We start from the raw sequence: 26,588 nt of genomic DNA, 5'->3' as shown, positions 1-26,588 counted from the left end.
TCTTATTTATAAAGAATTGGCAGGAGTTACAGTGCCCATTTAAGCCTGAGAGGGATTCCCTGGCCTTGAATACCAACAGTGGGAGTACTCAAAGCGCCGTGGTTTAACACCATCAGGCAGGGGCTCTGTGAGTGCTTTGGCTCTTTTTGTGGGCAGAGCAGCCTTACAGGGCTGAATGGACCCTCTGCTTCCTGTTACTGTGGGAGTCCTGCTCTGTGGTGGCAGAAATTTGGGGTTGCGGTACTAGAAGAGTGTAGCTGGGTGTCAGGAAATCGTTACTTCTGGGTCCACATGGATAGATTTTCCCAAATGTCTGCGGTAGCAAAAGTAGGCTCAGCCTGGGCAAAACATTACCAAAGAGGGGGCAGTGGTCACACCAGACAGGATCATATGCTTCCCCCCTTCCAACAACAAACATCTGCCAACACCAGCGGCATCATGCTGGAGTGCTGTAACGAACCCAAGCATGGATGAGCTCCTTGCTGCAATTAAATGCAGAAACATGAAAAAGGGAAACATATCTTCCCCAAAGGAACATAGCACCTCAGTTACAATGTAAAGATACTGTCAAAATGCCTGACAAGGAATTCCAAAGAATGACCACAGGAATACTAAAAGAGAAAATCCACTAGTCAAAGAAAGTCATATATGACATGGATGAAAAATGTTCCCTCATACATTTAACACATGCCAAACTAAAACACTACAAATGAATTTAATGCCAAATGAAAGATACACTGATAGTCTCTTCAACAGACTTGCTGAAGCAGAGGAAAAAAAATCCAAGTTACAAAGCAAATCTTTGGCAAAAAAAAAAAAAAACTAAAAATGTTCTTTTAAAGATTTTATTTTTATTGGAAAGTCAGATTTACAGAGAGAAGGACAGAAAGATCTTCCACTTGCTGGTTCCCCCCCCCCCCCATCCCCAGGATATAGAGTCGGTTTGAAGCCAGGAGCTTCTTCCAGGTCTCCCATGCTGGGTGCAGGGTCTCAGGGCAGTGGAGCAGCTGGGACATGAACCAGCACCCACATACGATCCCAGTGCATGCAATATGACCCATGCATGCCAGGCCCTAATGTTTGAGGTTTATGAGATAGTCTCGAATAACCCAACATACAGTTTCTGACAGTGTGGAAAAATGGATTAAAAATAGTAATACTATTACTATTACAGTTAAATAGTAATAGGACATGTCCTAATTTAGGGAGATATTCAAGTACAGAAAGCACGTAGTAGTCTTAGTAGATATGAGGAAAGATCTTGATACATTGTAGTCAAATTTGTAACAGCAAATCAAAGGTTCTGTTACCTGTGAGAAATGCCAGATTACCTTCAGAAACCTCCCATAATATATCTGATTTCTCAATAAGCAACTCCAACAGGCTAGAACATAGTGGAGGGGCATGGTTCAAATTTCTGAAGAAAAAACTATTCACAGATTATGGTAGTACACACCTTGTCTGGCTTTAGTAACACATTTGAAAAGACTTTCTCACGTTTTTTTCGTTTGTGATTTAGACAGTATAAGATGCTCAGGTTTACAGACATTTATAATGGAGTGAAAGTAGCTTTCAAGAAAGAATTCGCAGGAGAACAGACAATCAAACTGAATAATTTCTCAGAGATGTTTTATTTGAATGTAAGAGTTACAAGGGTAATAGAGATCTGCCATTCCCTGGCTTACTCCCTACATGGCCACAATGGGAAGGTAGGGGCAGACCTAAGACAAGAAAAAGGATTTTCTTCCAATTCTTCAGTGTGTGAAAAAGCAGGGGTCCAAGCACTTGAGCCATGTTCTGCTGCTGTTGTCAGCCAATAGCAGTGGTGAAATGGATTGAAGCAGAGTGGTCATGAACTAGGGCCAACATGAGATACTGGCATTGCAGCTACAACTCATTCCGGTAAGCCACAACTCTAGTCCCAGACTGAACTAACTGCATCTTCCGGAAAATCAGTTTCATCAAACCCGATGGCACAATACTGGCATTGATGGCACATCAGGCTAATCCTTCACCCTGTGACACCAGCAACACATATGTATGCTGTTTCATGTCCTGGCAGTTTGACTTCTGACCCCACCCTGTGGCTTGGGAAGGCAGTGGAGAATGGCTCAAGTCCTTGGGACTCTATACCCACCTAGAACACCCTGGCTTCAGCTCGGCCTATAGTGGCCATTTGGGGAGTAAAGCAGCAGAGAGAACACCTGAGTCCTCTCCCCTTCTCTCTCTCTCTGTAAAGTCTACTTTTCAAATAAAGTAAGTCTAACAACAACAAAATGTCTGTTGGCACAGGTATCCAGAAAGAGACAGCAACATTAGTCATAAACTAATCAGTGCCTTATCCAGAACACATAACCCACTCAGGAATTGAACACCAAAACAAAAACAATCTGATAAATTAGAGTATTACTAAAAATAACTTTCCCTGTGTCACTCTGCATTGCTTGTAAATGAAACACATGCCAATACGCCTTCTAAGAAAGGAATTTACTGAGGCATTTGTTATCAGAACCGCTGGAAAAACAAAAATAAAGCAAACATTACCTTTCAGCAAACCATCCAAATTCACTGCAACTGCCTACATCTACATTTCTAGATCATTCTAACATCTGAGGTTTGCACCCTATGATGAACACAATAAAGATGCCCTAGGAAACTGACAAGGGTCAGTAAGCAGTTCCAACGGACAGCAGTGTATGCGGGATGACTTGTAGGACTGTCATCGTTATGGAGAAGATGTGCTACTGCATTCTCTCTCCATCTCTTCATGGAAGTTGAAAACTGACTTATTGTCAATTATTTCAAATTGATCATATTTATATGGTTTCTTTCATTTGTGAATTCTCTGATATCTATTGAGTTCTAGCTTCTAACATGTTTCTCATACTTACTGCATCAAAGGCTATCATTTGTAAATTCTGTCTATGGAGGCTTGAATTCCAGGAAAATCCTTTTCCATATTCATTACACTCCATAAAATTGTCACTTGAATTCTCTGATATTTAATGAATTCTGTCAAAAAGACTTTTCCATGCTACTTACATTTGTAAGCTTTTTCCCTGCGAGATTTCCATGTCACTGATGGATTTCCAGCAAAAGACTTTGTTAAACTGATTCTGGGAGGGAAAAAAAATTCCACTCAGAATATCTTACATTTTATCCTCTCTTTGAATTCCCTGATGTGCTGAGAAACTAGTTGTTGGAAAAAAAAATTACTCCACATGCATTACAATCATTTCTTCCTCTGTTATTCTCTGATGTGTTCTGAAGTGTGACTTTTGGCAAAGGGCTTCCCCACTATCAATGTTCATAAGGCTTTCTTACAAGTTCTCAGTTTCATGAGGCTACATTTGTGCAGAAAGTCTTTTCCTCAGTCAGTAAACTATTGCTTGCCTCCTATCTGACCTCATCAATGTCCGTTAAGATGTGATATATGCCAAAAATCTGTTCCAGAGCCACACATCCACAAGGTGATTAATTTGACTTCTGGATAAAGGCTTCTCCATAGTCATTGCATTCATAAGGTTTCTCCCCAGTGTGAGTTCTCTGATGTCTTATGAGGGATGACATATGGCAAAAATCTTTTCCACAGTCATTGCATTCATAAGGTTTCTCCCCCGTGTGAGCTCTCTGATGTCTTATGAGGGATGACGTATGGCAGAAAGCTTTTCCACAGTCGTTACATTCATAAGGTTTCTCCCCCGTGTGTGTTCTTCGATGTAGTGTTAGTTTTGACTTCTGAATAAAGGCTTTTCCGCAGTCATTACATTCATAAGGTTTCTCTCCTGTGTGAGTTCTGTGATGCAAAGTGAGCTGTGACTTCTGGATAAAGGTTTTTCCACAGTCGTTACATTCATAAGGTTTCTCCCCTGTGTGAATTCTCTGATGTCTTATGAGGCACGAAGTGTGGCCAAAGGCTTTCCCACAGTCAGTACATTCATAAGGTTTCTCCCCTGTGTGTATTTTCTGATGTTTTACAAGATGTGAAGTGCTTCGGAAGGCTTTCCCACAGTCACTACATTCAAAAGGTCTCTCCCCTGTGTGTGTTCTCTGATGTATTGTGAGTTGTGACTTCTGTATAAATGCTTTTCCACATTCTTTACATTCATAAGGTTTCTCCCCTGTGTGAATTCTCCGGTGTTTTGTGAGTTGTGACATCTCGACAAAGTCTTTCCCGCAGTCTTTACATCGATAAGGCTTCTCCCCTGTGTGAGTTCTCTGATGTTTTATGACTTGGGATGTACAGCTGAAGGCTTTTCCGCAGTCACTACATTCATAGGGTTTTTCCCCCGTGTGAATTCTCTGATGCACTCTCAGGTATGACTTATGACCAAAGGCTTTCCCACAATCAGTACATTCATAAGGTCTCTCCCCTGTGTGAATTCTATGATGTATTATGAGGGATGACATACGACCAAAAGCTTTCCCACAGTCATCACATTCGTAAGGTTTCTCCCCTGTGTGTATTCTTTGATGCAGCATGAGGGATGCCATACGGCCAAAAGATCTTTCACAGCCATCACATTCGTAAGGTTTCTCCCCGGTGTGAGTTCTCTGATGTACTGTTAAATGGGACTTATGACCGAAGGCTTTTCCACAGTCGACACATTCATAGGGCTTCTCCCCAGTGTGTATTCTTTGATGCATTATGAGGTGTGACATTCGGCCAAAGGATTTTCCACAGTCATTACACTCGTAAGGCTTCTCCCCTGTGTGAATCCTTTGATTTCTAATAAGGCCTGTCTTCTGATACAGGGTTTCTCCACATTCACTAAATACATGAGGATTTTCCCCTATGAGATTACTGTGATAAATGGTATGGCAAGATTGACTGCTACCTGGTTTTCCACAGGGTTCACATGCATAGTTCTTCCCTGTAGGGTGCCTCTGATTTATTGCAAGGTCTGATTTGTAAATAAGAGGTTTTCCATATCCAAAATATTCATAAAATTTGTCTCTTGTGTGGGTTTGTTGATGATTACTGAGGTTAGAACATAAATGGAATTTTTTCTCCTCTATCTGAGTTGTTTCCTTATGACAAGTGTCCTCCATGTGGGTCCTTCCAAATGTGAAGAGTATCTTCTTATTTTCAAAGGCTTTCCACTGTGCAGTATGTTCAAATGGCTGCTGCACAGCGTGAATCTTGTGATGCTCACTAAGCGGCTCATAACATTGGAGAGAGTTCTCAGGCACATCGGTGACAGCAGATTTCTCTCCAACTTCCATCTCAGGAAGCCCACTGGGGTGATATACAATGTGACATACATTGAATTCTTCAGGTTTTATTCCTGAATAATTTCCATCTTTGGAAATCAGTTTTGGAATATGGCTTGAACTCAAATTAATTTTTTTGAATTCCACTCCCTCAGGAGTTGATGTCTTGCTGCTTGCCATAGCATCCTGATCCAAGTTTTCATATTGATTTTCCTGCTTGATCATAATCAGGTCATCCCTTTTCATGGCAGCTGAAATGAGAGAAACAATCATGTCACTGAATGACATATCAGCGTTCCTCTACTGGAATTGTCATGTAAAGGAACAAAGTTACTTGTTTAACATAGTAAGATATTTACATGTTGTAAACTCCAGGAAAACTACCAAAACTAAAACCTAAGAAACATTTAGGCTTAACGTTTTGGTACAGGAGACAAAATGGTATCCTATAGGATTCTCCATTAAATAAGAATGGTGTGAGCATTAGGAATAACAACAGACTGCCTGGAATGGTCTCATCCTATATTGGAGTGCCTGGGAGTCTGAAAAGAATTAGAACTAGGAATAAAAACGAGAGAATTCCAAGAAGGATCCTCTTTCTCAGAGTACCAAGGCCACTGAGCAACAGGGATCAGAGATCTTCAGCCACTACCCAGGAAGTAAAACTAAGGTGCCTCCCTCTGGCGAGGATACAAGTTCATTCAAAGGGGCTATTTTTATTATTATTATTATTATTATTATTATTGATCTTTTACATAGTTGATAAGGGCACAAAGGATCGAGGACTACAGGAAAGAAAGACCATTGTTTCCACATTCTCTTTTTTCCTTCCTGTATCTGAGAGAAGGGAGAACACAAAGGGAGAAAGCTACGCTCATTCTCCCAACCATCGAGTCTTGCAATGCAACAGCAATTTTTCTCTTGGGATACAAAGGAACACATTTTGAATTTTTTTGGGGGGGGGGTGTCTTTTAATGTTTATTAGTTTTTCAGGATCTGACACAGAGGGAAATAGGGGTAAGGAAAGGAGCAGAGATTCCTTCAACTTACTGGCATACCTTCAATGGCCCCTAGTGCTGGAAGAGACAAATTCACTATCCCGAAATTCCACCTAGTTCGCCCAAATGGATGAAGGGAAATCAACATATTTAGGTCATCGCCTGCTGCCACCCCAAGTGGACATTATCAGAAAGCTGCACTTGGCACTCCAGCACAGAACGTAGGTATCCCTAGTGACCTCTTAGCCACTGCAACAGACACTACCATGGAGAGCATCCTTGTCATATAAAATGAAAAAAGAAATAATAAAGTATCCTGTAAGCAGTTCCCTAACATCTCAAAATTTCCAATAATCCCACACCTGTTTTCCTCATCTTTGCAAAGACACTGGGGAAAACTAAGCAGTCTTGAGCCATGGGATGCCCAAGTGTCCATGCAGAACTCCTCGACCCATAAATCTCTGTACCGCTTTTTCCCAGTTAGGAGGGAAGTTGTCACAAGCCAGTCACTTCCACTCTGCCTTTCAGCGTAGTTCTATAGGAGGCCAGGGATGAACTCTGAAGTCATTCTTGCTCCAGCCACCATAAAGCAAGTCACAAAGGGAAGGTATTTCAGGCACCAATGTCTCACCATCAGAAAGAAGCTTGGACTACAAAAAAGACCATCACAGTGTATACAATCCTGAGAATAGGGCATGCCACTCTGAAACAATCAAAAGAAGTGAGAGGGAAAATTCAGTTCCAGAGACATCAACCCGGGCCAATCATGGTAACAATAGATACTGCTTAAATACATATTTTTTAAAAGATTATTTTTGGGTCCGGCGCTGTGGCCTAGCAGCTAAAGTCCTCACTTTGAACATGCCAGGATGCCATACAGGCACAGGTTCTAATCCCCACGACTCCACTTCCCATCCAGCTCCCTGCTTGTGGCAGGGAAAGCAGTCGAAGACGCCCCGAGCCTTTGGGACCCTGCATCCGTTTGGGAGACCTGGAAGAGGTTCCTGGTTCCCGGCTTCGGATGGGCCGTTGCACTCACTTGGGGGGTGAATCATCAGATTGAAGATCTTCCTCTCTGTCTTTCCTCCTTTCTGTATAGCTTTGTCTTTCAAACAAACAAAAATAATAATAAACTTCCAGGTCTCCCACGCGGGTGCAGGATCTCAAAGCATTGCACTGGCCTCAACTGCTTTCCCAGGCCACAAGCAGGGAGCTGGACGGGAAAAGGAGCTGCCGGCATTAGAACTGGCGCCCATATGGGATCCCGGGGCGTTCAAGACAAGGACTTTAGCCACTAGGCCACTGCGCCGGGCCCTTATCTGAGATCTGGACACGGTTTTCATGTGAGGTGAAGTCACCCTTGTTTAGCCCAGTGACAATGGCAATTTGTGCAGCTGGAGGGCCACAAATGCCAATTCTGTGTCAGGTCAGAGCTAGGGGTTAAATTATTTCATCTTAATCTCCAATGTGGTTGTCAGGAGTCCACGAACTTCAGCCACGAGGCCCCTGCACCAGGACCAGCTCAAGTCCTCACCTTGCACGTGCCATGATCCCATATGGCTGCCAGTATTTAACTGGGATTAGACCTGCTGAACCGGAGGTCCTGCTTTCCATCCAGCTCCCGCTTGTGGCCTGGGAAAGCAGTCAAGGACAGCCCACAGCCTTGGGATCATGCACCTGCATGGGAGACCCAGAAGAAGATCCCGGCTCCTGGCTTTGGATCGGCGCAGCTCCGGCCATTGTGGTCACTTGGGCAGTGAATCACTGGACATAAGAATCTTTGTCTCTGTCGCTCTTCCTCTTGGGTTATCTGACTTTGCAATAGAAATAAACCTTAAAAAAGTAAGGGCGGCATGGCCTAGTGGCTAAAGTCCTCACCTTGAATGCTCCAGGATCCCATATGGGCGCCGGTTCTAATCCCGGCAGCTCTACTTCCCATCCAGCTCCCTGCTTGTGGCCTCTGTCTCTCCTCCTCTGTGTATATCTGGCTGTAGTAAAATGAGTAAATCTTAATAAAAAGAACTTGAGCCAACTTTTGCTGTCTTCCCAGGCACACCTGCAGGAAGCTGGACTGGTAGTGGAGCAACCAGAATTGCAGCCAGCAGTGTGACAGGATGCTGACAGCGGTGAGTTAACCCACTGCACTTCAGTGCTGGTCCCAAGTTAGCAATTTAAGTGTCCCAGAGACAGGTGCTGCAGAATGAAGAGCATTACTTATTCTTTAATTCTTCCCTCTTTCCACCATGGAGTACATCTGGCAAACTTCTAGCATGCCACAAGCAATGTGTCAGAAATTCAGAACAAACCTGAATAACACAGAAACCACTTCAGAGAATCTACTGTGTGACAAGAATGATAAACCCATGCTGAGTGGGCTAAAATACACTAACTTGAAAGGCTGCCGGAAGACTCCTATAATTTCTTCAAGTATAGACTGACTGGGTCCAGCACAGTGCCCCAGTGGCTACACCCTCACCTTGCATGAGGCAGGATCCCGTTTGGGCACCAGTTTGTGCCAGGTGCTCCACTTCCCATCCAACTCCCTGCTTGTGGCCTGGGAAAGCAAGGGGATGGCCCAAAGCTTGGGACTCTGCACCTGCACGGGAGAACCAGAAAAAATTCCTGGGTTTGGACTGGCTTACCTCACCTCCGGCCACTGAGGCCACTTGAGTAGTGAACCAGCTGAGAGAAGAACTTTCTGTCTCACCTTCTCTCTGTAAATCTGCCTTTCTAACAAAAATAAGTAAATCTTTTAAATAAGTATGGGCTGATTCTGACATAAATATACCCCCATAAAGTACTTAGAAAGAACAGGGGCTGACACTGTGGCATAGCAGGTAAACCCACTTACTTATAGCACCAGCTTGTGTCCTGGCTGCTCCACTTCTGATTCAACTCCAAGATAATGTGCAAATGTGCTTGTGCCCTGAACCCACTTGGGAGTCCAGAAGAAATTTGTGGCTCCTGGCCTCAAACCAGCGCACCCCTGGCCGTTTGGGAAATAAACCAGCAGTTAGAAGACCTCTCTCTTTCTGTGTATAATTCTGCCTTCCAAATAAATACATTTTTTTTTAAGTGCTCAGAATAGCCGTCAGGGGCCTGGCAATGTGGTGTAGTGCATTAGCCTATAGCTATAACATCAATATCCCACTGAAGTCCTGACTGCTCCATGCTTCCAATAAAAATTCTGCTAACCAGCCCAGAGAAGCAGTGCAAGGTGGCCCAAGCCCATGTGGAAGATGTGGCTGGAGTTCCTGGCTCCTGACTTCAGCCTCACTCAGTCCCGGCTGCTGAAGCCATCTGGTGTAGTACGTACCTTCCATTGTCACTTTGCCTTTAAATAAATGTACCCAAAAGGCAGGCAAGAAATTAAAGCCTTGACACTAGTGAGCAAAGAGAACTGGATTAGCCATCTCACTCCCATTACCTCACGAATCGGAACACAGGTCTTGGTTCCCCTGGGGTTTTCTTCCTTCTTACTCATTCTGTAGCCACACTGCCTGGCTTAGCTCTCATCTGCGCTACTTCCTGCTTCTTGTGTGGCAAGGGGAAATCTGGCTTAAAAACCCTGAGGTTCAGCTTCCTCAACTATAATATGGAAATACAGAACACCTATAGCCAAAAGTGCTATAAAGATTAAATGTAATTACCTATAATTTACTCATAGTAGTGTCTAGCACTGAGGAGCTGTTCAACAGCTGTCTGCTGCTCTTGGGAGGAATGCCATGTTTCTGTCATGGGCTGCTGCCATTTCAACTTAATAACCTAATTTCTGTTTGCCAGGTACACTAGCGGGCAGCTGACTTACAACTGGAAAAGCCAGGATATGAAGCAGCACCATATCGGACGCTGACACTGAAGCTGAGAGCTTGACAAACTACCACCCCGCCGGTCTGTATTGCCTTTTCGAACTCATCAACCCTGTAAAGAATGGCCTAATAAAGGATTATCTGCCAACTCCCGTTTTGTGTAACAGTACTTGGCGCTCACACAAATTGATTCACCCAGAGTACAGAGCTAACAGGTTGAAGAACTCAGAGTTTATGATTCTGTGTTGTGTCCATGTCCCTAAACCCATCTTTTCTTATCCAGAGTACTTCCGCCTGTCAGCGTGCCCAGAGTGACCAGACCGAGGGGAGGAGGTCAGAGAGGGGGGTGAGCTGGCGAGTCTCAGCGGAGGACACATTTCACAGCCACTACCTCCAAGGCCAGAAATTGCATGAGGTGACAGTCATGGAAACAGACACAGGCCCATGGAGAGAAATGAAGCATAAAATTGGTGACAACTTTTCAACAGAAGCAGAAGTTACACTGGGGAGGGGGGATTTGAACCCCAAGTATAGAAACAACTTTGATGAGTTCACCCCCTAGTACTCAGGTATCTAAAGCCACCAGAATCGCACACTGAGCCCTTCTTGTGTTTCATTAACTTCCACACATCAGCACTGCTCCCCACAAACTTAAAGCTTAAAGAACAAATCCAGCCCTTACTTCATTATAAAAGCACACTTGAAAACTTAAGGGCTGGAAAAGAGAAAGGGAAGCTGGCAAAAAAGAAAAAACTCAAAACAAAAAAAAAAACAAACCTGACCCTCCTGTCAATGTAACAGCAGCTGACACCACACCAAGGGGGGCCAGTCTCCCTCCCATCCGGCTAAGGACCAGCTCCTTCCAACACCACAGAAGGGCAGAGCTGCGCACACAGCCCGTCCACAGTATGAGAAGGAAGCAGCCCGCAGAGAAGCAGAGCTCACAGGCTGGAACACAAGGCAGCTGGACAAACACTTCCCCAGGAGACTGGGTGAGCAGACACTCCTGTCCTAACTCCCATGCCCTCTGGGCAAAACTATGGCATAAGCCTTCCTTCAGATACTTCCGGATGAAGCAGTGATCACAGAGTGGCATGCCCCTCGAGTCTGCTCAGGCCTGGTGCCAGTCCTGGGAATCAGCATTCTAGGTAACAGTCTCTCTCACAGCCCGGCCGCTTTCCCGACCTCACCACAGTGCCTTGAAGCTGGCAGTCCTGAGATCACAGCGTGAGTGCTGCCCGAGATGCCCGTGCCTCCCATCTGTGACTTGCTCTGACACACGCACTGTCAGTGCCCACCTAGACCATGAGGTACCGGAGAGGTGAGGCAGCGTCTCCTCTTCTGATCCGCGTGCATCAGGAGCCCTGGGGATTTACTATACACACAGGGGCCCAGGAAACGCTCATGGATGTACAGAGGATAAAAAGAGAAAGGAAACCATAAGAGAACAGGGGTGTGGCTAGCACAGTAGCCTAGTGGCTAAAGTCCTCGCCTTGCAACACTCCAGGATCCCATATGGGCGCCGGTTCTAATCCTGGTGGCTCCACTTCGCACCCAGCTCCCTGCTTATGGCCTGGGAAAGCAGTCGAGGACGGCCCAAAGCCTTGGGACCATGCACCCACATGGGAGACCTGGAAGAGGCTCCAGGCTCCTGGCTGCAGGTCAGCACAGCTCCAGCCATTGCGGCCACTTGGGGAGTGAATCAGCGGACAGAAGATCTTTCTCTTTGTCTCTCCTCCTTTCTGTGTATCTGGTTTTGCAATAGAAATAAAAATAAATTTTTTTAAAGTCCAATTGATTAAGATAGTGTACAGTTTAGATATATTAAAAACAAGAGTACAGGGTGATGAGCTGGAACAAATTGACTTCATTATGCCTGTGTATGCCAGGCTGGCAAAATAGATCAATAATCCCAGCACTTTATACCTAATCTCCCAAGGGAAACTTTGTCAAGGAACTCCGCTAAGAATCCCAGGTACTATGTGACTCCAGCTGACGGCCGAGCGAAGCCTCTGGATCATGAGACCTAGCATGTCTTCTTATAAAGATGAGTATGAACGTCAGTTAAAAAAAAAAAACCAAACAGGCTGTTTAATCCACATTAATAAATCAAAAGATAATGCCTTTCTTCAGTCAGCATGTATTTCCTTCGTGTCTTCCCCAGGTTAGGCTCTGGGTGTTCTGGCACCTTCTGGGGGTTAGGAGGTCAAGAGATAGCACAATGTTTTTGATAATGACTTCTGTTTACAAGCTTAGTTGAAAAGCAAAGCCACCTTTGATGTCAGGTTTCAACCCATCAGCCCCAAAAGGCATTCTCCCAAAACACTGGCTATTGGATAAATCTGAATTCAGCTCTTACACCTGGCAAGAAAAAATTTCCTCATCAACAATCCTTGACATCGTTATTCATTCTTCTCCTTAGACGCTGTCTGTAAGAGCAAAATGTGATGCGTAGCTCCACTGAATAAGTAACTTAATTTTCGTAACAGCAGAGGCCACTTTTTCCAGAAAATGATCCTCGACTCTCAGACAAGACTAGAAGATCACCAAACTTCTTTTCTGATAGGGTGTACACATGTAAACAGATGAGAATCATTAGCCAGGGTGACGCAGAGAGGGCGTGACCCCAGGAATGGGAGAGGGCAGGCCAACACAGAGGGGCAGCTGAAGGCCTAGACACAGGAGGGACCAGAATCAGCAGCACTGACAGCAGTGCGAGCCCCCCGATGGTCGGGGGGAGGGGGCTCACTGGGAACTCAGGAGGGGAACCAGGCACGGCACTGCCCGCTCTGCTGACCTGTTTAATCCAACCACGAGCACAGAGTGGCACAATCCAAGCAGTTGGTGCAGGAACAGGACGGATTTCACGGCCCGATCCCCTCCAGTGCCACCCAGGTGCCATTCTGTGTAAAGAGGAAAAGGCTGTGGGCCGGACAGACAACGGCACACTGCGCACGCACTAAGCATCTGGCTCCACGCACTGCACTGGTCCCACAGGGAGAACAGCACTGACTTGCCATCTAGAGCTCCACCCAAAATAGCTCTGGGGGCCCTCAGAACGAACACTAGCAGACCCCAAACCCCACCAGTGCCGCTCAGGTGCCATTCTGTGTACTGAGGAAAAGGCTGTGGACAGAAAGAACACAACAGCGAGCTGCACATGCGCTAAAGCCAGGAGAACTCGCCTCTGGCTCAAGGCAATGCACTGGTTCCACGGGAAAGCAACACCAAGCCGGCACCCTACAGGTTCCACCCAAAACAGGTCTGGGGGCCTTGAGACCTAACAACCAGAAGGTTCCAGCAAGACCAGTGAACTGGGAGAGCTGGTGTCTCCCTAATCCTGGGCACTTTCAAACCAGGGGAGGAGAAAAAAAGACTGCAGAAAACAGCGCAGCACAGTACAAGAACGGGGCGGGGTCGTGACGGTGAGCCAGAAGCTGGGCCATGGAGACCATAGCGGAAGCCTAGCACAAGAGCCGAGGACTGGAAACTTCCTGCAGGGAGTAGCACAAGTGATTGCAAATGAAGAACTGGGCAATGAATGCAATCAGTAAAATCAACATGTAGACATGTGGGCAACACAGCCTGGAAACAGGCGCTAAGAGGAACCCACTAACCAGAACAGCCATCGCCAAGAGCAAGAGGCAGAGGCACGGTGAATAGCACTGACGCCTCCCCTGCAAAGGGCAAAGGCTAACTGAGGAAGACACTGAAAGTGGGGAGGTAAAGAATTTTTTTAAAAAGATTCTTAACGGGCACATGCAAGTTAAAGGCGCAAGTTAAGAAATCAGTGGAAAATCTCAACAGAATGAGCAAGGAAGAAGAATCTCAGAATTAGAAGAAATTTCTCGCAACAACAGGGACAAAAAAGCTGGAAGTGGAACTGAGTCAAGGTTAAAAAAAAGTATTCAAGTTTGGGGAGGGGTGGGGAGAACCCAAGTATCTATGTAACTGTGTCACATAATACAATGTAATTACTGAAGTTAAATAATAAATAATTTTTTAAAAAAAGTATTCAAGAATTAAGAAAAGCTATTTAAAAGGCCAACTGTAAGACATGAGAGTTCCAGAAGGCGCAGAGGGAAAGCTGGGTTTTAAAGATGTATTCCATGGAATAACAAATGAAAACGTCCCTAATATGGAGAAAGAAGTGAGGAAGAGCACACAGCAGGGCAGCAGTCTCGCACAGCATGTGGTGGTCAAGCCCTCTTCAGCTGAACATCAGGAAAGGATCCTTACATAGTCACATGAAAAACATCGATTAATATATAAAAGACTCCCTGCTGACCTGTCAGAGGAAACTTCATAGATCAGAAGAGCATGGAGTGACAATTACAGATTTTAAAGGGAAAATTTTTAAAAAGAAAAAAGCCCAGACAGAGTAACTTACCAGGAAAGTTTGTCTTTGAAAATGAAGAAATTTCTTCCACAGTAAAGAAAAGCTCTAATTTGCCTCGTCCAGATGTGCCCTAAAGATGTTCTACTGACAGAGGACTAGCACCCACCAAAACCAAAGGCAAACATGAAGAACACCCCAGTAAACTGACAAAAAGACAAAATCAAACTCTGAATAACCCACCGCTAAAATGACAGGACTGAACTACTACCTGTACTATAGTAGCCCTGAATGTGAATGGTTTCCACTCATGCATCAAACATAGTTCAGGGACGCAATCAAAAAGCAAAACCTCTCACATCTCAGCAACAAAGAAATGGGCACAGAGGGGACATCCCCACTGCCACTCGGCACATAGTATTAGGAGCTCTCACAAAAGCTATCAGGCAGGGCAAATAAACTAAAGGAGTCAAATTGGGAAATGAAGAATTAGAATTAGCCCCTTTGCAGATGACATGGTTCCTCCACAGAGGAGAACCCAAAGAGCCAATCAAGAGACTGTGGAAAATCTGGCAGGGTAGCAGCGTACAGAGCTCATGAACATAATCTGAGAGTGTTAGTACACACAGATGACTCCATGCTAAGAAGCTGCAACTGCAGTACCCTTTAAAAGACAGAGAAGACTATTTTAAGATTTATCTATTTTGAGCCCAGTGCTGTAGCCTAGCTGCCACTGCACTCACTTGGGGAGTGAATCATCGGACGGAAGATCTTCCTCTCTGTCTCTCCTCTCTGTATATCTGACTTTGTAGTAAAAATAAATAAATCTAAAAAAAAAAACAAAAATGCACATATAGTCATCTAGAAGAACCGTGTAATACAGACTGTCGTATGGAGATGTGAAGATACAAAGCAGTATGCGTCTCTACTTCTGAATGAAAGGACTAATGAAACTGTGAAAACATATCCTGATGCTGGGACGCTGGGCTGTCTGCAACTGTCCAAACCTGCCATGTCAGGACACACTTCAACAGCAGAGTGACTGTTTTTGAAGGGCTATACTATTTTAACAAAATAGGAGATACTATAATAAAATACAGAATATCAGTGGGGGAGGGGACCGGGGGGAGCAAGGGAAAGTCCCAGAGCCTTCAGAGCTGTATTAATTTTTAATTTTTTAAAGTTAAAAAAGACCAGATGCTCACACTTCGAATCCTGTTGTGCTCTGTATTTCCTCTGATGGGACATTTTTCACAAAACCCTGCAAGTGCTCACTAAAGCGTAAGGTGCAGTGAGGCAGGAAACACCATCTGCCCTTCTCAGCATCTAACCTCGTGCCTGGAACGCGCCAGGTGCTCAGCATCTTCCACAGATGCTTGAACTAACAAGAACATCACAGTCAGAACCAGTAACAGCCCTGGATTCTGCAACAGGCTCTTCAACTGCCACCAATCAGCATCATGCTTTTGCAGGCACATGTGAGCAGACACACACACCCTGATAGGTTCCTGGGCTCACTGCTCACTAACAAAGATGAAATGCTCAAAAAACAATATCATGTCATCAAGAGCCGGACATCTAAACTGGGTACGAGGCACAACACCAGCTTGATGGTAAGGCATGTTACAAACCACTCAGATTCTCATAAGCAGCTTATTCATCAACAGGCAGGTACCAGGTGCTTTGTCAGCAAGTGCCATCTTCAAAGAAAGGGAAAATACCTGCCACCAGCATCCTGGAAAGCTGGCATCTGTAACGGTGCAGCTGTACCACTAAGAAAATCCACCTGTCAGCTCAGGCTGAACAAAGCCCCGTCAGACTGGCCTGTCCGGAAGCTCACGCACCCAGGTTTTTGTCAGTCTAAGGTTGTTAGTTCCAACTGTGTTGCTCAGGAAGGAAGCTAAAGAGTAGGTATTAACTCCTTCTGGTTCCTCCTTCAGGCCTGGGTGGCTAACCCCCCTGAATGGACTACTTCTCACTCAAGCCCAATACTTCTTCATGGTCACAGTGGCATTTTGGCCTATGGTCCATGTTCAGTCTTGTCTTTCTGTCTCCCTCACCCATTTAAAAATCAGACAGAACTGGGAACAAGGAGAGCAGAACTAGGTGCTCCATGACCGACAGGGGCACCAGCCCCAACACCTTCCCTTAACACTGCAGAGAGAGCTGTGAGGGAGCTGACATGGATTGGGGTGTCAGACACCAGACCTTCCAAGGCTGATTTTGCTACACATACACATGCACACGAGACTTTTTAAACACGATTCTATTTAAACAGACTCAAATCCAAGGCCAGCAGGCAAGTGGTCAGTGTTTCCAACTCCCAGTGACAGAGTTCTCGAGTTCCCACACCCACAGGGCTACCTTGCTATGAAAAGAGAAACACTGGATTTTATCTGTGCACTTACACCAAGGGCCAGTTCTAGTTCACTCCTAGGAGGATGCGCACAGAATCCACATGCCAAGACCACTCCACCCAGCTGCCCTCCTCTTTCCCCATTAATGCCTCATAAGAAGCCCCATCTCAACCCTGCTCTGCGTGTGCCCCCTTCAGGCCCCACCCAAAGACCCCCTGAGAACAGACAACGTATCATGCTGTGTGCTTGTGGCGCACACACGTGAGGCCTACAGATGGGTCTCATTTAGGTCAGAGGGCAGCAGTGTCTGTAACGCCCCACTCGGTGCACATGAGAGATTCCAAGACTTCAGTCCCGAAGGCTGCCCAAGCACCATTACAACAGATCTCGTCACATACCACCCCGACTGGTCTCCACGGCTCACAAATTCTACCGTTCACTCACTGCCAACAATGTCTTGTAAAACTGAATTCCAGAATAATACTGGAGTTTTCACATAGGTATTTAACCACTGCAGAAAGTGCCCAAGTGTCAAGCAAAAAACTAGGCCCTGCGCAGGAGTCCGTACACGCACGTCCCTGGGGAACACACTTTAACCCCTCCTAAGCCCTCACTCCCGTCAGTATGCCCTCCCAGAACCTTCCACATTGTGTGCTCCAACCCCCGCCACACACTCCTGCACCTCCCCGAGACTTCAGCACCCCTAGGTCCTGTGGTCTTACCCCCACCTCACTGCTGGTCATTCTCCTGTTCTTCAGGCCCATTCTACCTCCTTCTCAGACTACAGACTGCAAACTGATTCAAGGCTGGCTCGGCAGAACAACCTGGGGTGTGGGGGCACAGACACTTGCACTCCTGGTTTCAGCTACAGAACCTCTCAATCTTCACAAGCTACAGACGTGATGAGGTTACCTACGTCTCTGAATGCACCTGCAGGCCTCACAGGGCCGGTGCTGTGGGATCCTTGGCTGGCAAACAAGGCGCTCCTCTGCTGCCTTGCCTCCACCAGCTGTTTCTGGCATGCTTCATGGTCCTTCTGAAAACACATTTCTAGCCACCCTGCTGCCCAGCTCAGTGAGGGCAAAGACAGCCTTGAGCAAGCAGGGGCAGGTCACGTCTGCGTCACTGCCAAGAGGACAAGAGGAGGGAGGAGGGCAGGCACAGCAGCCCACGCGGGCCAGTCACCAGGCAGTGGCACACGGAGCTCAGTCCAGCCAGGCTAGATTCCCCCTAGCTATCTGTGACTGACCCTGTCACATGACCCACGCAAACACTTCTTCAGGCGAGACAAATTCAGCAACCTAAAAAGGAGTCTCCACATTCTGGGAAAATCCCTATTGGAAGAGAGAAAAAGTTAAAATCCCAGCGACTGTGCTGAGAGCCCCAGGATCCATCATTCACACAGACACTTCTTTCCACCTGCTTTGAAAAACCGATGTTATTATTTATCATCTTGGGGTTGGTGCAGGTTTTTGGAAAAAAAAGTCTGCCTGACAGTCGAGTGAACACAAAAGCACCATATATGTGCATAATCCATGTGTGTGTGACACCATGCCCCCTTCAAGGAGGGGAGAACAGGTTCCTGACAGGGAGCAGGGCTAGGTCTGTGCAGTAAACACAGAGGGACGGCCCACGTCACTTCACAGGCTCTCGGTGGTCTTCCGCTCCAGGAGCAACTCAGCGGTGGGTCCCCGTGACTTCACCATCACCCCATCCCTCCCAGCTACAGTGTTCTAAAAGCCCAGACTACTGCTGGCACCTCACCAAGGGCCTACTCATGACCAGCTCGCCACAATATGGATAGGCTCAGCCGCCTCGCGTGATAAAGGACCCTCAATGGTGCCTGCCTTTAGACAGGGAATTACTAAGTGTCCTTCCCAGAGAAGTACACATCCTCCATGAACTGGTTCTTCTAAGACACTTGTCTCATTTCCCAGGGAAAATATGTTGGTCCTGTAGAGGCTTCCTGTTTCCACAGAAGCCGACACTTACTCTGGGAGCCCTCTGTGATGCTAACTGTATTGGACAGGCAAACTCCAAGCGACGCCATCATCTACCAGGAGGGAGGATACTTCTATGTAGCTGTATTTCATCCTACGGAAAACCTCATACTGAGCCACAAACTCCGTCTATTAGCTCTCAGGCTTCAGCACACGGTCTATTAATGTCACGCAGGTCCACAGGACCAAGACCTATTCACACACAAACGAACAGTGTGAGCAGGGCCCACTAGTAAAAATGGCCAATGTTGGTGAGCATGAGAACAAGGGCTAGGGGCAGGCATGGCTAGACACAGGGTGGGCACCACTGCCACCCATGTAGACTGGACAGTGGGGCTGGTTGGGTTGAATTAGGCTTCAGTGCCCATTAACATGTAAAAGCTGACAGGGATGTGGGACAGACTGCTGTACATACTGGCAAGCACAGGAAACAGTGCAGGGGGTGGGCCTGGTGGGGGTTATCACGGGTCGCTAGGCTGCAGCTCCCACTCGTTTGCGTGAAGGCCGAGTATGTGGTGGGCAGGATCAGCCTGGGCTCCAGCACCCATGGTTTGCGTAGAATTCAGGACTGGAGACAGAACTGACCCAGCAATTACAACTACCCGTGTACACATAGGCCGATGTGGGCGATGGACTGTGCCGGACCCTGTATTGGCAAGCACACACAGGAACCGGGTCTGGGATCACCTCAGATGAAGTTTCTTTGGGAATTCCCCCTCAACTGAACCACTGGACTCAGAACCCAACCACGGAGAGAACTGCAGGTTCCATGGTCTGACCGTGGAGTGCATGCGTCAGAGCCGGGCCTCCTCAGTGGCTCAGACGGAGCAGTGGACAGCACATCCAGGTGCACATGGAGGATATGGCAGGACACTGGCGCCTGCAGAGGACGGAGGACAGAACAAACTGATCAACTACCCCAGCCAAGCACTGGCGTGAATATCTGGGCAAACGGAGACTCTAAGGTGGACTACGTCAGCCAGTGGATTCTGGAGAGATTTCATCACAATGGTTCAGAGCTGCTGAACCATCAAACCACTCGAGCAGGACCCCGGGAGCTGTCCCACCCAGGGGACCCTGGCATGGCTGGGAGGCTGGGTGTGGCTTCTCCCCTTATCTCCCCCTTACCCCAGGTAAAGGAAGAGAATGTGGAAATGATGGTCTCATCTACCTTCCTGTAGCCCTTGACCCTTCACACCTAATCAACTATGTAAAAATCATCAAAAAATAAACTTTATTTTTAAAAAATGGCCAGTGTTTCCACTGTAAGACTTAATTGTTAGTGGCCTCAAATAAAGTCAAGAAATGTTCTGCTCTAAGCAAGGGACAGACATGAACCCAGACTCACCCACCTCACCTGCCACAACCACCTAAACCTGACCGCTTCTTTAAGACTGAAGAGCGCATTTATTAAGATCACTTCTCTACTAAACAGTCAGTCAACCATGCTAGAAATTCTAATTTTTAAAAAATAAAAACCCCTTGGGCCTGACATGATGGCTCAATGGTTAAATTCTCACCTTGTAAGCGCCAAGATCCCATATGGGTACCAGTTCAAGTCCTGATTGCTCCACTTCCCATCCAGCTCCCTGCTTGTGGCCTGGGAAAGCAGAGGAGGATGATCCTCCATCCTTAGGACCCTGCAGCCATGTAGGAGAGTCAGAAGAAGCTGCAGGCTCCTGGCTGTGGATCGGCTCCGCAAAGGCCATTGCAGCCATTTGGGGAGCGAACCAACAGAGGAAAAGATCTTTCCACTGCCTCTTCTCTCCTTAATTCTGATCTACCTCTCCAACAAAAACCTTTTCTAAAAAAAAAAAATACAAATAAATACGGACCCGGCACAATAGCATAGTGGTTTAAGTCCTCGCCTTGCCCACGCCAGCATCCCATATGGTCGCTGGTTCTAATCCCGGCAGACTGCTTCCCAGCTCCCTGCTAGTGGCCTGGGAAAGCAGTCAGGGTCGGCCCAAAGCCCTGGGACCCTGCACCACGTGGGAGACCCAGAAGAGCTCTCTGCTCCTGGCTTCGGATCAGCTCAGCTCCAGCTGTTGCGGTCACTTGGGGAGTGAATCATCGGACGGAAGATCTTCCTCTCTGTCTCACCCTCCTCTCTGTAAATCTGACTGTAATAAATAAATCTTTAAAAAAGAGATTTATTTTTATTACAAAGTCAAATATACAGAGAGGAGGAGAGACACAGAGGAAGATCTTCCATCTGATGATTCACTCCCCAAGTGATCCGCAACGGGCCAGTGCGCGCCGATCCGAAGGCAGGAACCAGGAACCTCTTCCGGGTCTCCCACGCGGGTACAGGGTCCCAATTCACTAGGCCGTCCTCAACTGCCTTCCCAGGCCACAAGCAGGGAGCTGGATGGGAAGTGGAGCTGCCGGGATTAGAACCGGCGCCCATATGGGATCCCGGGGCACTCAAGGTGAGGACTTTAGCCACTAGGCCACGTTGCCGGGCCCAGCATGCTCTTCTGAACACACCTCTTCTTGCCCCTGGTGACTGAGAACTGTGGCAGCTCGCTCTCCCTCGGAAGCACCCTTGAAGACTATCACTGAATCCTAAGAGATGCTATGGATTCCCAAGTAGTTCTGCAGAGGTCCTGAGTGACTTCTAGCAGGAAGCACAGACATTTGTGCAAAGGAGGGTAAGGAACAGTTTCCTTGGGAAAATAAGGTAAATCTCAGAACCAAGTGTGGGGTGGGAGGACAGCTTCCGTTCCTAAGTTCTGGCCAGGCTGCAACAAAACAGCCCTGTTTCCTCACAATCCAATCATTTCAAAACATCACGCACATGTCTCCCAATAAAAATGGACCCGAAGCTCTCAGGGCTCAGCATTCCTAACCTGCAAGTGGCGAAATCATGTTTAGTTTCCACTGCAGGTGGGTATAGTCAAAGTCCACCCAGGAACTTTGAGAACATGAACAAAGCCATTTTACAGACAGGAGTTAACAGCTGTGAAAATGAAATATGGAAAAAAACAAAAATAAAATAAAACAAAACAAAACAAAAAATATGGAACAGTAACACATGACTGCTAGGCAGAACTTTCTTGGCAAAAGGGAGAACTCAAAGTACTTAAATCTGTCATCTGCAATTCTCTGAGGCAGATCAGAATTCCCCATCAGAAATGAAACCACAGGGTCCGGTGCCATAGCCTAGTGACTAAAGTCCTAGTCTTGCACACACTGGGATCCCATATGGGCACCAGTTCTAGTCCTGGCAGCCTCACTTCCCGTCCAGCTCCTGCTTGTGGCCTGGGAAAGCAGTCAGGGACGGCCCAAAGCCTTGGGACCCTGCGCCCACATGGGAGACCTGGAAGAGGCTCCTGGCACCTGGCTTCAGATTGGCTCAGCTCCAGCCATTGCGGCTCACTTGGGGAATGAACCATCGGATGGAAGATCTTCCTCTCTCTCTCTCCTCCTCTCTGTATATCTGACTTTGCAATAAAAAATAAATCTGAAGAAAACAGCCAGTCTCCTTGTCAATGTCATCAATAGCAGGGAACAGGGAGACTAACGGGCAGCTGTGACCCTTGGCAACTGCTCCCACAAAATGAGTGGGGCGACTGTCAGAGCAGTTCGTGAGTGGCCAGGCTGGCATACGCCTTCAGCGGTGGCTCTCCTGGTCCTCAGCAGAAGGGACAGAGAGCCAACACTGACTCACCACATGACTGCCAAGCAATGCAGATTTGTGGGAACAGACTCAGGGCACCGGCAGGAAGGAAAGCAGGACATCACGGCCGGCAAAGGTCCCTGGCACTCCACCTTGCCAACGGTGCACTCAGGGGAAGTCTAACAGCCAACAGGGAACGGGACATGCACAGCCTCATCTAGCCTGCCTGCACAAAAGGCCCGTGGCTGCTGAAGGATGGAGAGAGCAGGGCTGGCCTTGGCCTCGGATGCCAGAACCACAGCACTGGGCAAGGGCTGGGTCCACCTGGATGACACCCACTCCAAGTCCATCCCACCTCTCCTAAGGGCCACTGTCACACAAGCAGCCGACTTCCCAGGGAGAAAGGCTAAGTGGCAGCGAGACCCAGGCAGCGAATACTGCTAGGGAATCACATCCTTTGCAGACCAGCACAGAGAGAGAAAGAGGGGCATAAAAGACAGGAAGAAGGCCCGGTGTGGTAGTCTAGTGGCTGAGGTCCTAGCCTCGCATGCACCAGGATCCCATATGGGCAACAGTTTGTATCCTGGCAGCCCCGCTTCCCGTCCAGCTCCCTGCTTGTGGCCTGGGAAAGCAGTCAAGGACGGCCCAAAATCTTGGGACCTTGCACTCATGTCCAGCCGATGTGACCGCTTGGGGAGTGAATCAGCGGACTAAAAAAAATCTTCTGTCTCTTCTCTGTGTATCTGACGTTCCAATAAAAATAAATCTTTTTTTTTTAAAGATTTATTTATTTTTATTACAAAGTCAGATATACAGAGAGGAGGAGAGACAGAGAGGAAGATCTTCCGTCTGATGATTCACTCCCCAAGTGAGCCGCAATGGCCGGTGCTGTGTCGATCCGAAGCCGGGAACCCGGAACCTCTTCTGGGTCTCCCACGTGGGTGCAGGGTCCCAATGCATTGGGCCGTCCTCGACTGCTTTCCCAGGCCACAAGCAGGGAGCTGGATGGGAAGTGGAGCTGCCGGGATTAGAACCCGCCCATATGGGATCCCGGGGCATTCAAGGCGAGGACTTTAGCCACTAGGCCACGCCGTCGGGCCCAAAAATAAATCTTAAAAAAAAAAAAAAGACAAGGAGAGCAAAAGGGAAACCCCCCAAGTGTCTGGACTCCCTCTCTTTTGCTTCACAGCTCAGGCAAGAGCAACACCTTGGCTTTAGAGGCCTGCAGGCAGGGACAGCAGCAACCTGCTGTGATCTGTGGGAGCTTACTTGGGTTGGCACACATTTCACATGAAATGTACCTGAGCCAGGCAAAGAAAAAAATGTTTAAAGCCACCAAATACAATATTATCCAGGAAATAAGCTTTGCGAGGCCAAGCCACCCAGGAGACTTGAGTGGGGACATTTTTTTTTTGAGATTTATTTATTTTTATTACAAAGTCAGATACACAGAGAGGAGGAGAGACAGAGAGGAAGATCTTCCATCCGTTGATTCACTCGAGTGGGGACATTTTAAAGAAGCACCACTCACGGCAGGCCAGTTTCCCGCTACGCAACTTCACCCCCTCCGTGTCCTCCACCTTCAACAAGGCCCAGACACCGAGGACTTCCCACGCCACGCACACGCGGATGAGGAACATCCAACCGCTGGAGCTGCTACCAACAGCACACAAGCAGAGGTCCTCTACGCTGACACACAGACCATGTCCACAAACAGGCCGGTTCCAGGGCAGCCAGGAGCAGGCGCCCTCGTCACACAGCCTCCCACTCCCTACTTCTGAGGAGGAGTGAACCTTCCCAACAAGATCCCTGCCATCTCTGACCACAGATGCGAACGTGACACTGTCTTCCAGCAGATACTACTTCACCCACTCTTACAATGACCTGTCCTGTGCCTCGGGGTTCCCACTAACATTCTGTGGTTATGGGAACCTTTTTTCTAAGAATATTTATACCCGCACCCACCAGCCATACACAAAAGACTCAAAAATCAGTTTGCTCTAGATTTGGTGAATATCAAATCTCACCTGTGGTGCTTTGCCAGGGCCAAGCCAAATGATTGCATGGGCCTTAAACAGCACATCACCCTGATTTAGAACAAAAAATTTAACAAGATTTCGCCTTTCTTTCGCTCTGCTTATTATTAGCCCAGTCAGAGCTGATATCCAATAAAGGTACCTGGAACCAACTGGAATTAGAAGCAGCTTCTTAGGGATGCCACTGTGGCTTTCCAAGTAAAGCTGCTGCCTGTTACCGCCAGTGTCCCACAGGGACACTGATCTGACACCTGGCTGTTCCACTTTCAATCCAGCTCCCTGCTATTTTGTCAAGGAAAACAGAGGAGGATGGTCCAGGTGCTTCAGCCTCTGCGTTTATGTGAGACTCCCCGGAGCAGCTCCAGCCATTGTAGCCATTTGGCAGAGTGAACCAGAGGATGCAAGATCCATCTCTCCCTCTTCCTGCAACCCTGCCCGTCAAATAAATAAATCTAAACAAAGAAAAGTCTTTGTTTCCCTTCTACGTTTAGGTTGCACATTTTCATAGCCATTGACTGCGTTTCAAAATGCATACTGAGGGGCTGGCATTATGGTACCATGGATTAAGATGCTCCCTGCAACACCGGCAAAACCTATTAGCACCAGCCGGAGACCTGGCTGCACCACCTTCAAGCCAGTTCACTGGGAAATTGCCTGGGAGAGCAGCTCGAGATGACCCAAGCAGTTCTGTCCCTGGCACCCATTTGGGATTAAGTTCTGGTCTCCTGCCTGTGACCTGGCCTAGCTCCAGCCACTGTGGCCATCTGAGGAATGAAGCAGCTGATGAAGAACCCTCTTTCCATCTCTCCACCTTCCAAATAAGTAAAATACATCCTTACAAAGAGGACATGGGAGGACAGATAGGAGATACTCTTCACAAGCCATGCTAACATACGAGATAAATACAAGAACTCACTAACTTAAATAGAAATAGCAATCACCATCTGCCACAGATTACACTTTTTCCATGGAGAGTCACCCCAGCAAACATGGCATCCCTTCACCTAAGACCCCATACAGTGAGGTGTCTTACAGAGAGCAGACACTCTTGCAAACACAGAAATCTCAGTACCTCAGTTGAACTGTAAAATCCTCCTGGTTTAGTGATGGATTTCCGACTTCAGTCCTGTGGCAGAAACCAACAACTGTTATTAATGGGGACAAGAACGAACACTGTGAGACTCCTTCCCTATCCGGCACCTTGCCTGCCATCACCAATTCCGTATCTCATATTTAGGAATCCTGCTCTCGGCTGCTTCCGAGTTGGGTGAACGGCCACACAACAGTGCTCAAGAAACGAGTCCCTGGCTGTCTTAGGGTGGGAAGCAGGCCGGCACAGCAGCAACACGGAGCGGCCCATCCACGCACGAGCACTCTGCTGGGGAGCAGGCACGCTCAAGCTCACCAACGAGCACGCAGAGCTGTGGCCTCCTTAGCAACCTCTACTACCAACAATTCACTCCGTATTTTTACTTTCTAGATGAACTCATGGTAAACATCTTCAGAAATTAGTAACCTGGTAACGGCACCGAGCATTCTAAAAGAACATGTAAGTCAAAACAAAACAAAACAAAAAAAACCTGTTTTGTCCTGTGTGGGTTTCATTATACAGAAACCAAGTCATCAATCTTTCTCAAGGTCCCATCTCTTACTCCACTGACAGTGTCCACTTCTAGGAGGGACATCGTTGTCCTCTTCTCCTTCTCAGCCTCTTCACATGAAGAAACTGCAGAGAGGCTTCCATGGATCACCGTCAGTCTGTAGTTACCACAGAGAGCGGATACTCCCAGTGTCGGCCAACAAGGTCGCAGGATCCAAAGGAAACCAAACTGAAAACTACCTGGCCTTCCTAATAAAGCAGCCTGGACTCTAAGAGATTCAGCTCGGCGGGGCACTTGGGTGGCTGAAGAACTGGGCCCAAGGCAGCACTGTGCGGTAATATTTTACAGTTTGGTATTTTATGTAAATTGCAGACAAAAATCATTCCACTCACTGACCCACGAGGTAGACTTGCCTCTGTTTCACTCCTCACTTGCCGAAGGGTTCGGGAGCAAGTTATGACAGCTGACGCTGTTTCTAAAACAGAAGAAATAGAACTGAGCACAAAAATCAAAAACAACTCCAGCCTCAGAACGACTCCAGATTGCGAAGTCTTTGTGAACCAGAGAACAAGGATTCATCCACAAAGCCGCTGCGCGCGGTCCACGCGGTCCACG

At 47.3% G+C, this 26,588-nt stretch overlaps 1 protein-coding gene across 4 annotated transcripts in view; it reads right to left on the bottom strand.

The window, feature by feature from the left end:
• Positions 1-3,334: 3,334 nt before the first annotated feature.
• Positions 3,335-26,588, bottom strand: part of LOC131478257 (zinc finger protein 260-like) — a 41,140-nt gene continuing 17,886 nt past the window's right edge. For 2 of the 4 annotated variants that reach the window (XM_058656703.1, XM_058656704.1), the window contains one exon: positions 3,335-5,465. In XM_058656703.1, the coding sequence (XP_058512686.1) occupies positions 3,475-5,460 (1,986 nt within the window). In that variant the 5' untranslated portion in view covers positions 5,461-5,465 and the 3' untranslated portion in view covers positions 3,335-3,474. Of the gene's footprint in view, positions 5,466-25,444; positions 25,499-26,369; positions 26,522-26,588 lie in introns of those variants that run through there. The other 2 variants (XM_058656701.1, XM_058656702.1) reach the window with 2 other exon arrangements.

Source organism: Ochotona princeps, chromosome 29 (genome assembly GCF_030435755.1).
Source record: "Ochotona princeps isolate mOchPri1 chromosome 29, mOchPri1.hap1, whole genome shotgun sequence".
In the NCBI taxonomy this organism is placed as follows: domain Eukaryota; kingdom Metazoa; phylum Chordata; class Mammalia; order Lagomorpha; family Ochotonidae; genus Ochotona; species Ochotona princeps.
The sequence above is the reverse complement of the archived record's forward strand: the minus strand, read 5'-3'. Positions and strand labels throughout refer to the sequence as shown.